The following is a 16,759-nucleotide window of genomic DNA, read 5'->3' on the forward strand; positions in this document are numbered from 1 at the left end:
ATTACCATGTCTAAAACAACCCTCCCCTAAAGTTCACAGCGTATTCCTTGAAGTTACCTCTCATGGACCTTGTCTCCATGGGCGCCGCCATAATCCTCCGACTTAATTTTGTTGAGGTCGGGGCAGGTCGAGCTCCTACGAGTTCGCGGGTAGGAGGCACTTCGACAGGCGTTCCAGTGAACCTTTCGTAGTTGGAGGTAGGAGAAATCCCAAGTCTCTAGTTTAAATGCTGTCTGGAATGCACCATAAGTGCTCCCAATTGTTGTGCTGGCTGAAGCCGGCGAATAGGTACCCATCCACCAACATGTACACGCATGAGAGCTCGAGCCCAACACGGATTTTCGTGCACGGAGCTGGTTTTAAATGCTCCATGCGGTGCCATACTTACTACAACATGCCAAAGCTAATCTACACGGTCTTGACCCCCTGGTAATAGGTCTGTAGCGTGAGTGGGTCCCACCCCCCTTTGGAAATATGTGACCCTGTAAAGCGGAACCAGTCGTTTAGGTGAAATTTATCAAATTAAGTTATTGTACTCACGTGAACGGCCATAAACTAAGCTTTTCAACGATATGTATATTGAGGGTATTACACAAACTATCGCTAAGATAACCGCATCCAAAGTTGACATGGTTCTCCTATCACGATATGCCAGAAGAGGAGAAATCACCTTTTTAAGCGGCGCGTGCACAACGGGAATGACAGCAAATGTGTTGAATCTTCGCCGGGTTTAACAGTCAAAACGTATGTTTTTCCGTGAAATGCATTCACGATATGAAACTGTAGACTGTATACAGTCGAATTATGCGAAAACGTGAAATTCAACATTTTAACCCGGAAGTTTGTTATTGTTGATTTTCTCAAAATAACGGTGTGCGCAAAACGACTGATTTCGCTTTGAATGGTCACATATGAGGAAAGCGTTAGTAGTCTCACCTCCTCGACAAAGATATAGAACTTCCGAGGACGATCTTTACATCATTGTAAGCAGGAAGTCCAACATAGAAATCTGTATTTCTCCCGTCTCAGGACAAACTGAGGCAATGATGCACAACCATTCAAAAACATGACTGTTTTTTTAAAGATACAAAGCTTAATGCTATTCGGTTAAGTGTCCCTTTAAATTGTTCGCATTTATTTTCCATTTTTGAAATCATCACAATGTTTTAAACATGTATGTTACATGAGTTGTTCACATTTAATGTAATTCATTGTTTGTTAACATAGGTATCCACTTTCTTCATACTGTATATTACACTGTCTTGAATGATGACACAAGCATTTTATAAGTAATGACACAGGCTGTATGCCAGCCAATAAGCTCAGTCACAGCACGAGGGTAATTCTCCAATTATTATCACCACCACCATCAACATTCTTCTTATTACTGTAGTAGTATTAGTATTGAGTCCAATGATAATCTATGTTGACTTGTAGAGGTGTAGAGGAATGCTTTGTTCATAAAGACTCTTCAGCAGCATCCGATGCGAGTCAGTCTTCTTTTGGTACACGGTCAGGCTTGTACTTAATAAGCAAGCCAAGAGAGGCAAACCCAAACAGGAATGTCTGTACAAACCACAGACAGCGTGCTTTGAAGCTCTCCACTCCTTTATCACTGTAACGATAAAAATATGAAAAGTTTGGTTCCAAAACCTTGAATTTCCCCTTGGGGATCAATAAAGTATCTATCTATCTATCTATCTAAAATGCTATATCCACCATTTTAATGAATTTTCACATACATTTTGTCTTGCGAGTAATTATAGTGGAACTGTATTGGTTTACTGTATGTTTAGTTGTTTTATTTTTACTCAATCAAAACAAAACAACTGCACTCTTATTGACATTACCTGAAATACACAATTAAATAACATGACTTTTTAATGTTTTTAAAATGGATATATAGCGTTTTGAACTATCTGGACTATCTGGAGCGTTTTGGACTCTCAAACTCTTCATATATTGACATTAAACAACAACCTCAAAAATAGATTGAAAAAACACCTCAACACATCACGCAATCGTTATGCACTCATCAATGTCATTATTCAATGCAGTATTTAAATAGTAATGGGCGAGAGAATGATGCAACAGCAATGATTAAAACTATGACAGATCCTTACAGAGAGTGGTGCACTCAGCTAGAGTCTTGGTTTCCTCTTCCCTCCCTGCATGACATATACATCAGCTGATGCAGAAATAAAGCTATTTAAGAGTCATTGCATGAGAAAACCAGGCAAAACCAGCAGGAGGTCGGAAGATGTGGGTCGGCCAAATAGGCTCATACTTTGTATATGTGATAAGTATGTGGAACTACGAACAGCCATATACTTAAAACACTCCAGCAGTTTTTTGTTATGGAGTTCTGGGACCCCTCTCAGAGACCGGTTTGTTTCTATCATTTTCCGTTCTTTAGTAATCGTCAGTAGAACATGGGTTAGTTTAGCTAAAAACACCTGTTTTGACCAAAAAATTGAGAAAACGATCTTTTTGTGAAAATCAACTTTTTAACATTAATGTTTCAGTAGTATGTCAACCACGATTGCACTGTTATCTCGTCAGTCTCTTCAAGGTTGCTAGAGACTCTGATGGTCACTATAGACTCTGAACAGGATGGTAGACTTAGCAATCTAGCACTAGCAAAGTTGTTGTTTAGTCTATCAATATCCAATGTAAATGGATCATACTGTTCACATGTTTTCCATCCTTGATGTAAGAAGTAAGCATATTTATTCGCTGGACCACGTGCAAACTATAGATCCACTGTGGTCGATCTTCAGTGTGTTTGCTTGCTATTATACAGTGGGTACGGGTTGAGAATGCACCTTCTCCCGCGGGACTCCCGAAGAGATCCCGCAGGCCGTCAAGCCGATTTTTTTCGAGGCTAAGGCAATGTACCCAAACAACCACCAGGTGGCAGAAAGTTTCATCCCGCATTTCAACTGCATTTACAGTTTTTTCTGATTGGTTAAGCACTTTTTTTGTAACTATTGGCTATTTTTGCAAAACTCTACACACAAATAGCAAAACCTTTCACCAAACTATCAAACATTGTAGTTCTCTTGCAAAAGCGAACACAGCTTGATTAACTCTTCACACCTTTGTAAAAATGGTGTTTCTGTATCAATCAGTAAACACAAGCCATCATCTACTAAGCACACATTGTGTCAACTACACACTGATGGTATGAATACAAGACACATCTGGCTTTTGCGCACAAGGTAGGCTACAGTATGTCAGTTTGAGGTCATACTTTGGTGTCTGAGGAAGGGCAGTGTGGCCCGAAATGTCACATGTGGTGAATAAAAGAAATAATATTGGAGCCTTAGTGTGCAGACTTTTTTTGTCCTTTTTACTGTTGCTCTTTTGAGTCCAGCACCTACTTTTAAAATATTCAGATGTGCGCACCCGCTTCTACACTATGAGGTCATACTTTTGTCATAGTTCTGTAAACATATAGGAATCCAAACTTCAAGTATTGGTGTTCACACTCACCAAAACAAATACAAAGTCAAAACACAAAATAGTAATTTCACTGAGACGAAAAAAAAAAAAATCTGTCTACATCATGACATATAGTGTTATACCTGGGTTCCTAAAGATTTCATATAATTGATCAATTTTAAAATAAAACTAGAAAATTTAATTCCATGGAAGGAATTACCATTGCATGTAAATGCAAAAAGGTTAGCCTACTGACTGTGTAAAACATTGTAGGCCTATAGTTAAAAAGACAACTAGGCTACACAGACGAATAGATAAATAACAATAACCCAATTACAATTCCACTGAAATTACTTGGAAAGTCACATTTAAAAAGTGATTTATGAAAATGCATCAAAATTGTGGATATAGGCTATTTTGGAAAATAACTCTTCATTTATTAGAATTTAAGACTGAAATGAAGTTGCCAACTTCAAACGAGTTGCAAGAGCTGACACTTTAGTAGCCTACAGTGAAACGACTGGTAGGATAGCTTACATAGCCTTCATATCTACACTATAATGCAGGTCAAAAGTAGGCATAGGCTATAGACTTAGACACGGAATACGGAATACAATCTCAAACAACGGCAATCAACGATGATGCAGCAACAGGTAGGATATCTAGCATGTAACGTTAGCTTACAGTAGGATATTTTATGTAGGCTAGCCTACTACACATATTACAGGATGAGCTAGTATGTTCTTCGAAGTGTTTCCGGGTGTGTGATTGTCCTAATAGTTGAATGTACAATAAGCTTAGGTTTTTAATTTGTGAATGATTTAATTTGCTTTAAATGATTGCCTGGCTGGCAAGTCCCTATAGCTGAAACGACTAGCTTGCTAAGCCCTGTTCGCCTTGCAGCCTACCCCGACGTTAAACGTTAGCCTGGAGCAAGTTTGGTTGTCGTTAGCTAAATACAGTGTTTACCTTGACGTTAGGTTAGATTGTCATAGCTGTTGATAACGTTACCGAGAGCAAACCGGTTAGGCTACTGTAACGATATAAACAAATCAAGTAAGGAGTAGCCTAACAGGGGACAAGACGATAACGTCCTGGATTACAGCAGTGGCATGGTATAATGTTTTCACAGCTGTTACAGCTTAATGAGTAGACGTAACTTAACATTCACGTTTAGCCTGGTTTAGCGCAGCGAGAGATCCTTGATTACTAACAGCTGAGCACTGACGTAACAGTTAATCTTTGCCGCCAAAGGGTCTCAATGTAAACTCTATGGGAATTTTAAACTCCTTTATCGTAAATATCTCAAAAAGTATAAAGTTCACAAATGTGAAAAATAATAGAACAAATCTCTGTTTCAAGACCTTTGTAAGAGTGCTTGAATGACGTCAAACGGTTCAGTGGTTCTAGAGCCTTTGATCGTTGATTTTGGTCGGAAGATATAATAAAAATAAGAAGAACAGTGATAACAGTACATTGCATTGACATGCAATGTAATGAAAAATATTTTTTCCATTAGAAAACTTGTGTCAGTGTAATTTCTCTATTCTTGTTTTCGTAACAGAATGATACACAGAGAGAAGCATCCATCAGCTAGTCTTTACTTGACCTTTAGTCTTTCCTAACTCACAAAGGTTATTGCCTCTTGAGGCAAGGTAAAACATGCCACATTTAGCTATACAACTGAGATGGTTAAATACACTTATTTTACTACATGACCAATATATCTGTGTATTTTGGAGTTGAATTTTAAATCGGGAAATGAAAGCATTCTACTCTTTAAAAATGATACTTGTTACTTCAACTTGCAGTTATGAGTAAATTGATTCTGTTTCTTTCACTAAAGAGAGCATAACATTGTATATATCTCATACACTCTATTTACGATAGTTATTAGGTAAAACATTAGATGTATCTTGATATATTGATGTTTTCGTGTTTTTTATGATTGAATTTTGAAGGTGTTGTTTAAAAACAATGTGTGTCACACTGAAACTTATTAACCATGATGTATACCATTTTAAAGTGCTAGTTCTTCTGATCACAATGATGGGTATATTATATCTCTGCCATGTAGCATATCCACACAATAAGCCTATTTGTATCACGGGGGCATCAAGTATGAAAAAACGGAATGTTTTGTGCCATCTACAAAGGTCCAATAAATTTATCATAACATTTGAACAGAAGGTGACAGATTGATTCTTTTTTTTCAGTGAATAAAGGACGAAATTGTGAATCTCCTATACACTCTAGGTTTTTCTCTACCTACAACAGAAATTGGGGAAAAAATTAGATTAATCTTCACTTACTGATATTTTCGTGTTTTTTGGGGTTGAATTTTGAAGACATTTTTTAAAGATATGTGTGTTCTCTTCAAATGTATTAGTTATATTGTATTCCATTGGAAAGCTCTATTTCTCTTGATTACAGTGGTGGGTATATTGTATCTCTGCCATGTAGCATAATCACACAATACAGCCTTTTGTGCCATGAGGCCATTGAGTATGAACAAATGGAATGTTCGGTGCAGTCTGCAAAGGGTTAAAGAAATATTAAGGTTAACTACAGTAATTTCCCGCATATGAGTCGCATTGTATAAGCCGCAGGATAGTGTTTTATGCAAGTTAAAAGAAACAAAACCATAGTAACATCATATTAACTGCCCCCCTGTATCAACCTCATAGCTGAAGATATTTTGCAAAATCAATGTATAAGCCGCGGCTAATAGTCTGGAAATTACAGTAGGTCTATTATGAGGTTCCGATATAGTCATTGAATCAAAAGCTTTAACTTTGTTAGATAAGAGTAGCCTAAATCTGTTCAAATGTACCAGAATCGAGGAAATTGATCAGCCTCACTTGCTGTACATAATTTGGCCCTTAGGGGAAAATAATTGTGGACCACTGCTTTACAGTATTGTCTACACTGTCCACTGTCCCATTCTAACAATATTTTGTATAATCTATATTTATTCATCTACTTTTATTATTTAATTCTGGGTCTCATTTGTTAAATCAGACTCAGTCTTCACAATCCACTTTCCACTGGTTTTACAGACAAATATTGATCAAGATCCTGAGTAACAGCAAAGTATAACATCTAAAACACTTGAAAATTGATACCGTATTTTCCTTACTATAAGGCGAACTTAAAAGCCTTTAATTTTCTCAAAAAAAAAAAAAAAACGACAATGCGCTTTATTATACGGAGCGCCTTACATGTTTATTAATTCTGGTTGTGCTTACTGACCTCGAATCGATTTTTTTGTGGTTCACAGCACTCTGTCAAAATGTTTAACTTTGATAAACTAAAAAACCGCACCGCTTGCAGCATCACGGCTACCGTAGTCAGGAGCGTGGAGGAGTAAGGCCTACTGTGCTTCACCATAACACCATGTGTGTGTATACTATAAGGACCCTGGATGGCTGGACGGATGGACGAGGAAAAGATGAGTGAGTGGCTGAGAGAAATTTAAGCCAAGAGACCGGATGGCTTTTCACACAAATCTCCATCCCTATTGATCTGCGACTCCATGTGCGCCCATCTGACAGATGCTGTCAAAAACCAAGTGAAGCAAACTAATTTGGAGCTTGCCATCATTCCCGGTGGATTACCTATAGAACTCGAGCCACTAGATGTTGGTGTCAACAGGGCGTTCAAAGCTAAACTGCGAGCTGCATGGGAGCAGTGGATGACAGAAGGTGAACACACATTCACCAAGACAGGGAGACAGAGCCGGGCAACTTACGCTACTATCTGCCAATGGATTGTGGATGCCTGGGCTCAGATATCAGTCTCAACTGTGGTCCGTGCCTTCAGGAAGGTCGGAATCATCACTGAACTGCCAGGTAACAGTAACGACACTGACTCGGATAATGACGAGAGGGATCCGGGCATGCTAGATGAGGTAATCGCCCAGCTGTTAAACTCGGACACCGAAGATGAAGAATTTGAGGGATTCGTTGAAAAAGTGAATGTAGCCTATTGTGCTGTATTTTGTGCGTTATAACTGAAAATGTTGAGAGTTATGTGACTAGGCTAAGCTAACATTTGATTTAGTGTATCAGACTGTGTTTTTTGTATTTACAACTGAACAAGGTTATTGTGAATACGGTCATTATAACAACAACAATGATGAGTTATAATACCATTAACATTTGAACAATGTTGAGAGTTGTGAAAGAGTTTGAAAAGGTTTGATTGACTGACTTATCAGACTGTTTTGTTTCTGTTTTGTTTTGTCAATGCGCATTATAGTCCGTTGCGCATTATAGTCCGGTGCGCTTTATATGTGAAAAGTTGGAAAATAGACCAATTCGGTAATTGAGTAACACAAACACATTTAATTGTAGTCACACACACATACATACATAAATGTCCCTGTAGTTTGTTGTAAGTCCATCCATAACAGAACATAACCATTACACAACCTTGTTCCCATGCCCCCTCTTCCATCTCCTGCTAGTGTCTTTTCAGCTTTTTGGCTGAGCTCAGACTCTTACAGACTAGTGGACTAGATTATATAAGATTTTGAGGTTCTTCGCATCATTGATTGCATCGACTGGATGATGGACTACACATACTGTGCATTCAGACCAAGACCATCAAAAGCGTCAAAGTCGCTGGTGAAGCTCATAGCTTGACGCTCAACCCAGTTCGGCGGCGAAAGCGTCAAAGCCATGACCTGAAACATTCAAACAAACCACAAGCAGCAATTCTGCGAGTTTGACATTCTGATTAGTTGATGCCGAACCGTGTCATTGCTCATTACCATAAAGTCAACTGAGGCTCAACTTTGTTTGACGCCCATGAAGCTCATGAAGCCACGCTCACGCCCAGAACGCTTTTGACGCCGGTAACGCCGACTCTCCATAGAAAATGAATGCGCTCTTGACACTTTTGACGGTCTTGGTCTGAACGCACAGTTAGTGTGCAAGGGGTTGTCATCACTGGACATATGCCAATCAGGCTTCATCTGATCTAATGAATCTTGGTTGTTAAGAATAACAACCCCTGTAATAATTGTGTAAAGATTTCCCATTTATTGGCCTTCAAAATGGATAATGACACGTTCAATGCTCCCAGCTATCATAGTTCCTAGCCCCACATAACATTAACATGGGAAATTGCTGGCACAACCATGGCCTTTACTGTAAATAGGATGACACATAATTCTATGACAGATGCTTAAGCTTACCTGCATATCTTCATGGCAACAACTGCTTCAAAAAAATGTATAGCCCAGGCAAGCCACCAACTGCAATAGTTTCCAAGTTACACATAATTAGTTCACACAAACAGTATCCTTTTGAAACTTTAACAGGAATGTGCAGAAATATGAGCTTCAAACAATCAAGAAACTTAAATGAAGTGTCATGCACAACAATAACTACTAATGATACTCACCCATAGTGCAGAAGAGGGTAATGGTTATCCACAAGATATTTTGTCAAGGAACCGAGTGGGCCTAAGTTGTCATATGGGATTGCGTCAGACCAAAACACAGTCCACTGAAATATAAATAATTAATATAACACATAAGTATTGCAAAAGAGATAAGTAATGTAAAACACATAAGCTAGGGCTAAAACGTTCATCGAGTTACTCGATTAACTCAATTGCAAAAAATTGCTCGAGGCAAAAACTGAAGTCGAATCCACCTATTGATTGACTGATTGACTGACTTTTATTTTAAACTGACAGACTATTTGAGCGGATTTGTTATTTTTGTTGTATTTTTCAATGGTGAGTGTTGAAAGTCAATGGGAGAGCGCCGTCCGAATGCTTTCCTCGCTGTAGTGGGACCGCGCCGCATAGGTCATGATAATATCGGGTTTAGGTGGGCTCATGGTCAACGATCATTCTAATGCCGACATCTTCCCGACATCTTGCCGATTAGCTACCGATATCCATAACCCTTAGATGCATAAGTGGGGTCAAAAATGACCCCAGAGGTTGTTTTCTTGCAGTATCTCCTTAATTTTACATTTTTTTCATTTAACCTTCCATGTATTCCTCAAATAGGTTGTCTTTGACATGAGGCCATTTGGATTTGTGTCTAATTGTTACATTTTTTAAGTAATTTCATGTTTTGTATCAGTACCACCGATCCGCATACGTGGGGTCAAAAATGACCCCAAGCATTTTCTATGGAATTTCAAAAGTTAACCCTAGGATCTTTTGATTTTTATCAACTGTGGCAGTCAGGTATACATTTACTGTTGATTATCACATCTCATGTCAGCAGTCTCACCATCCTGAAGGCTATTTTTACACAACAACATAAATCTAAACTGTATCATCATATAATGTGGCGGCCAAGTGTTCATAGCGACGTCGCTTTTTGATCCTTTGATGTCCACTCTTCCTATTATTGTAAAGCAGAATTCACCAAGCGATATTTACAGAGGGATTTGTTGATATAGCATTCTTGGCCTGATTTTTATGACTTTTTATGTCCAAAAATAGGGCGAAAATCAATTAATTTTAGCTAATTGGCAGTATTCTCTGATTTACTGGATAACAAAAGAAGATATTCATAATCACCTCTGTAAATGTTTTTTTATTTGATATATTAACACTACAAAAAAATCATTTTCAACCTGGCTTTTTCCAATGGTCAGATTCTTCGCATCAAAACATATATGCAAATTAGCGCATATTTAATTAGATATGACCTAATTAGCATATTCAAACATAAAATACAGAAAACTTGCAATACGTTTTCTTCTCCTATTTATGTGAGTATTCAACTGGTAAAGTTTCATTAAGATATCTCTAAGTTAAAAATGTTACCCTATTCACCTATGTTGAGATCATTTTAGGATGTTTACCTTTTTTGGCTTTCTAAAAGCTGTTTTGTAATAAAATGTTAATAAAAAGTGATAAATCACTTTTCCAACATGAAATAATTATTGTTTTGACAAATATATAATAAAAATCATCATCATTAACCAAAATGAAAGACATTATTTGAGTTTACAGCAAAAAACGCATGCATTCTAATTGGGGTCATTTTTGACCCCACTCATGGAAGAGTGTAGGTATTGGTAGCCTATGCATCTAGCGCCGGGGCATTTTATGTCGGCGCAGGCACACCGCCCCGACGTCGGCAAGAGCTAAATTACTGTCTGGGTTTCTGCTTTGGCCATCAACGGTCTATTCAACATACACGCTATTGGGCTAGCTATTGGGCTATTGGGCTGAATATGAGGGAAGTGTAGCCTATGCCGTAAAGCAGTCGAATTTTGTAGGTTTTTTTCATAGACAGTACAAGATATGGACAGAGCTATCACGTAGACGTCAGCAGAGACCGAGGAAGCAAATTTCAACGTTTTTTTTTGCCTACTATTTCCGTCATAGGTCTTCTGCGCAGGCTCAGGTGTCGTATATGTGACGTAGGCACGTAGTCTGACCTATGGCAACGCTTTACTCTCTATGGACGCATGCGCATTTCCATGTTAGCATTGATCTCGGAAAAAGTTTATTACTCTGCCGATAAAACAGTTACGAGATTATGACGCCAATTTCACAATGTAGTATGCACTCCGACAATAGAAAATGTTCAAAGGCTTAAAACGCTTCAGCTGTAACGTTATTTGATGTCAAAAGTGGCGCTTACGCCCCATAGGATTCAATGGAATAGAGCTCCACAGTCCCGCCCCTCCTCCGAGAGAGGTGCTTGCCCGGAAGAAAATTTCTCATTCATTTCTCCCATTGACTTCTGGAAAAATCCAGATATAAAGAGTTTTAGACCATGCCTTAGGCTAACCAGCTACGATGTGACTCATAAGCATATAACTTATAATTTCGAGTGAAAAAATTAACAGAAAATGTAAAAAAAGCGAAAGGTACAAGACTGTGTACATATCTTAAATTCCGAGTTAGAAAACTCAAATCCCGTGATGCTTTGCAAACGTACACACATTTCCAACATTTGCAGCCTAACGATAGTTTAACATGGTTCCATATTAATCTGAGAAAAGAAGATGATTATTTCCTACCGTTTCCATTGAGTAAATTCAACCTTCAAGATGAGAAAAACTTTCTTTTTCGGAAGACCACACATCGGTCCTGACAGCCCTGCAGCCATTTTAAGTTTTGAAGTTCCAGCGAGACGCTGGCCGGACGATAGGCGCGGGAAAAGTTGAGTACAGTTTGTTTGGGATTGCCATGGCAACGGCGATCTCTACCAATCAAAGGCTCTGCTTTCACCAGTTTTACACGGTAGGGTGTTGGGTAGTGTAGTACTCTCTCGTTAAATCGTGAATAAAACATTGTTTTCTCAAAAACAAGGTTGATGCCCCGTTAACTTTTGACATCTAGGCCTATATGATCCGGTATAATCGCTTAGCCACATCGTAGCTGGTTTTAAGTCTACCATGGACGGTTACGATTTTATGGCTTATTCTCCAGTTGTCAATGGAGAAATTGTACTGGATTTTTACTTCCGGGCAAGGCTGTGGGCGGGACTGTGGAGCTCTATGGCCAGATAGCCACGGTCTACTGTTTAGCATGGCGGCCGCCATACTGTCTACACTCTCAGAACGATTCGCTGCCCCCTTGGGTTTTTATATGGATGCACACCCGAAATCCAAAGTTCCGTAGTGCCAGTAAAAGCGATACAGACACCGTCAGGCTATGGCAGACGTGTCATTCAACCGATTGTAAATCAATGTACCATCACAAGGGTCTTGGAAATATATTATGAAGGTTAAAAACTCCATGGTGTTGCTTTAATAGCGAGTGGCAGGCTCTCCGTAGACGGGCTCTGGTCCCCTCCCATTGAGAACAACAGAGTCTGTTTGTCCATTTCTTTTAGGTCCACCGGATCTTTTGCATTCCTACGCACCTGTAACAGGCTGCTGGAGGTGCAAACAAACGCTGCAAGGCATTGACATTCACATATAACCTAGGAGCTGGCTCAGGGGTTGTGAAAGTATTTTTGTCGTGTCGTATAATAATGAACGCACATTTTTTTTGTCACGCTCACTTAGCTCACTGCTATCAATTTGGTAACTTTAGGCTATGTGCTATTCGACGTCACACGGAAGTGTCAGATGTTAGCATCAGTCTAGATTTGTTGACGCTAGCTACTATCTATCCAAAGAAAATCCCTGTTTTGACGTTTGAACTGATGGTCAAATCAACCAAAAATCCAATATTGTTTACCTCCAAGTGGTCTGTGACGTAAAGTTGTGTGAAAGAATAGGCTAGGCTATGTTATTGTCGGCATGATTATTCCCATCTACAGAATAGCATCCCTTTTTAAAACCTTTTTTTTCAAATGGGCATGATAAAGCTCACGTGGCAGTAGCAAGACCGTGATCATTTTGTGTCATAACGAACTTCGTATAGGCACCTCGGCTTTTGTTAAGTCAACAAAACCAACTTACCGTGTAGTAGCTCATGGACAGAGTTACAGTTACAATCCAAAATAGTCCACTTCTTTGGAAATAGAAGCTTCCATCGGTCTTCGCCATGGTTGACCTGTTAAAGGAATTACATTATGTTCGAAGTCAAAGTCCTTCCGTGACCAGCGCGTTGCATTCGAGATGGACTTTGTCTGCGGTTGTGGTCCGACCTGATCTGCCGCCGTGTCAGTCGGAATAATGGGTATGAATAGCGAAGCCATCAGGATCAAATTTCACTTCTCCCTGCCAGTCACTATGGAAGGCCATTGGAGCCCAGAACAAACCGCTACCCCAGCGGCTGCGAAGTGGGCACAAACATGAACCTATGCCTAATAGATTAGCCTACTTTTGACTCTTGTCAGCATAGACTAACCATATGGTTGTATTGAAATTGTCAGAATTTGTCAGAATTTCGTTTTCTTATGAGATGTGCCAGTGTTTTAGCCTGGGAAATCCAGACATCGGATTAAAGGGATATTCCGCCATTTTTGGAAATACGCTCATTTTCCACCTCCCCTCGAGCAAAACAATCGATATTTACCTTGTTCCCGTTCATCCAGCCATTCTGTGAGTCTGGCGATACAACTTTTAGCTTCAGCCTAGCATAGATCACTGAATCGGATTAGACCATTAGCTTCTCGCCTGCTAGCTTCATGTTTAAAAGTGACTACGATTTCTGATAATTTTCCCATTTAAAACGTGTCTCCTCTCAAGTTAGAAAGTGCAATAAGACCAACTGAAAATGAAACCTGGCGTTTTTCTAGGCTGATTTGACATGGAACTACACTCTCATCTGGCGTAATAATCAAGGCAACTTGCAAACGTACCATAGGTGCAGTGATATCATACGCAGCATCTGAAAATAGTCCCCATAGACATCAAGCAGTAGTAGTGCCAGTAGCTGCAAGTTGCCTTGATTATTACGCCAGATGAGAATGTAGTTCCATGTCAAATCAGCCTAGAAAAACGGCAGGGTTCATTTTCAGTTGGTCTTATTGCACTTTCTAACTTGAGAGGACACACGTTTTAAATGGGAAAATTACCAGAAATATTAGTCACTTTTAAACATGAAGCTAGCAGGCGAGAAGCTAATGGTCTAATCCGATTCAATGATCCATGCTAGGCTGAAGCTAAAAGTTGTATCGCCAGACTCACAGAATGGCTGGATGAACGGGAACAAGGTAAATATCGATTGTTTTGCTCGAGGGAAGGTGGAAAATGAGCGTATTTCCACAAATGGCGGAATATCCCTTTAAAGGGACACTTCATCTATTTGCATTAAGCTTGTATCGTTAGAAACCCAGATCATGTTTTTGAATGGTCGCATTCCCTCAGTTTCCCCTAAAACGGGAGAAACGGAGACAGACAAACAAATAGACAAACACGCCCAGATGAAAATAACCTCCTTGGCAGATAATAAAAAACACATCAAAGAAACATGCAAATCATAAAAGATTCTGGTTTACCTATTTGCACTGAAATAGTTCAACTTTAAGCCTCAACTATAGACTATAGGCCTCATATTTGGTTGAATTTAGGCTAGGTGGGTCTAATATTTTTTTGTGTGTTGTATTTTAAGAATTTGATTCACTGAGTGCATTCTTTCAGCTGCATAATGCCTGGTCCCTTGGACAGCTGACAATTTTGATAGTCCCAATAAAGATGAGATGTTGCAAAATTAATGTTTTGTCTTTTAGCCTAGGTAGTGTCTTAATCTTATGTCGGTAGATTAAAAAAAATGTTGCTTAGTAAATCAAATCTGGCAATATATCAAAGTTATTACGTCTGTCCCACATTGTCCCTCTTTACCATGCTACACTCTCAAAAATAGGGGTACTGTTGGGGTACATTTTCGTTCTTTCAAGTACAATTTTGACCCTGTACCTTGTATTGGTACCAATAGGTACCATTTCGGGTACATAAATAATGTACCTTTTCACCAAGGGACCATATTGTACCTATGGGTACAAAAAGCCCATGGACTGTCACTCAGAAGTTGATAGGGGAGGAGATTCGGGAGCAACCGTTATTTTTTCGTCTCACTCAAAGTATTGAAATTTGAAAGTAATGGAGGAGCAGTTTTCAGCAGAGGAGCTTGGTGTGGGGAAACGTGCTGTGGTGCTGGCATAATCTTTATGGAACAGGAGGCAACGCTATTCAGAGGTAAGATGTAGTTGCAATTTATCGAAATTCAGTTTGTAAATGTTGAATACTGTTAACGGAATCAAATTGTTCGCTTAAAGGCTAACATATTAGCATTCGCTAGCTACGTAGCCCATGTCATGTTAGCTATATTCAGATATTTTGAAACGGTGTTCAAACGCCTTCAGTAATGCATGAGGTAAGGTATAGTTGCAATTTATCGAAATTCGGGTTTGTAAATATTGAATACTGTTAACTGAGTCAAATTGTTGGCATAATAGGCTGACATTAGCATTCGCTAGCAACGTAGCCTATGTTAGCTATGAATATTTTTAAACGGTGTTCAAACGCCCTCGGTAATGCATGACTATCATGATAGATGTTAAGGAAAGGCATTTTGTGTGTGTTTTATCCATGGTTTTATCACTGTTTCCCATTTTGATGTGAAGTTAGTGAATGAGTCAAATTGGCTTAAAGGCTAACATTAGCACTCGCTAGTAACCTAACCTTATGAACCATTATGAACCTTATGAAACGTTCTGCTAGCTGCTAACGTTAATCCCTCTCACACAGATAACCACCAAGGCAGAATGTTGGCGTGTGGAAGTACCTCTACTCAGAGTGATAGAGAAAACTATGGCTCTGCTTTTACTGAAGGAATGGCTACGTAAGTAACACAACTTGGTCGTTTTTCTTAGTGTATTGATAGTATTTTTCTTATTGATGTTAAATACACATAGAAATGAAAATAATACAGACAATTTTTAGATTGTTTAGTTTGTTCAGGAGAAATTATTGCTTAGGGTCATCTTGTGCTGTTTCATTGTGTCATTTTTTTTAATTTATATTAATGTATTGCATATGCCATTTCTCTCTCAAACGCATAGCGGAGCGGGCAGCTTTATGAATATAAGGTGAAAAGGATGTATGGAGAAGTTTTGGGAGAGTCAGACAGTCCACGGAACTTGCAATGACTTAGCAATGATCTATGCCAGGTGAGTGGATTGACATACTGTAGTTGCATACATGTGTATTTTACACAATCTGTCTGAGGCTATTTATTTGTGTGGTTGAAAATATCTAATTCTGAGGTTTGTGTTTACATTTTGCTTCCAACAGACGTACAACCCCTGCTGTCATTGGTGATACCACTGCTTGAAAATATGTCAACGTCCTGTAGATCAAGTAAGGTTCCAGTCGAAGTCCTCCTGAAGAATTTGTTGGATTTCTGCCAGTTTTTGATATTGAACTTTAGTGCCTTTTGAGACTCTTGGCTTTTTAATGGCACGCCTCATTCTACCCAAATGGAAGGATTGGAGTGTGTTTATATTGTATATGTTTATATGGCTTGATAATATTTGCTTAGGCTTTCACATTGTTTTCTGAGATACTACTCAATTATGTCATTGTGACTCATTGTATCACATTTCAAGACGCGTATCTTTTACTCAATTAGTGTATGCACTGTGAATCCAAACATGAGAATTCTAAGATTATAGCAACTGCAAAGTTACTGCAAGGACAATGTTAGTTTTGTAAAAACCTCAAGTGACAAGCACAAGATGCGATAGTGCTGGGAGCTTTTCTCTAACATTTTAATGCATTTGTAATGGTGACGGTAAGCAGATACTACATTTTCATCTCATATGTTAGTATTAAAATGAACTTAAAAGCATGCAAGGTTTTTGTGTGAAGTTGTTAACTCAAATATTGTTATAATATAGATCAAGGTTATTAATGTTGATCACCTATGGTGC

General features: G+C 38.9%; 1 protein-coding gene and 1 long non-coding RNA gene across 2 annotated transcripts; one reads left to right on the plus strand and one right to left on the minus strand.

Annotated features, from left to right (window-relative positions):
• Positions 1–1,107: 1,107 nt before the first annotated feature.
• tmem254 (transmembrane protein 254) lies at positions 1,108–13,070 on the minus strand. The gene is made up of 4 exons (XM_062520263.1): positions 12,843–13,070; positions 8,854–8,957; positions 8,645–8,704; positions 1,108–1,615 (listed from the first exon to the last, which is right to left on the minus strand). The coding sequence occupies exons 1-4, from the start codon at positions 12,927–12,929 to the stop codon at positions 1,492–1,494; spliced, it is 375 nt and encodes a 124-aa protein (XP_062376247.1). The 5' UTR covers positions 12,930–13,070; the 3' UTR covers positions 1,108–1,491.
• A 1,858-nt stretch (positions 13,071–14,928) lies between these two features.
• LOC134064346 (uncharacterized) lies at positions 14,929–16,338 on the plus strand. Its single transcript, XR_009936291.1, has 4 exons — positions 14,929–15,023; positions 15,576–15,669; positions 15,890–15,997; positions 16,122–16,338. It is a non-coding gene; the product is annotated as an uncharacterized LOC134064346 (long non-coding RNA).
• The last annotated feature ends 421 nt before the right edge of the window (positions 16,339–16,759 follow it).

The sequence above is a fragment of the Sardina pilchardus genome, chromosome 18 (assembly GCF_963854185.1).
Source record: "Sardina pilchardus chromosome 18, fSarPil1.1, whole genome shotgun sequence".
NCBI lineage: Eukaryota > Metazoa > Chordata > Actinopteri > Clupeiformes > Clupeidae > Sardina > Sardina pilchardus.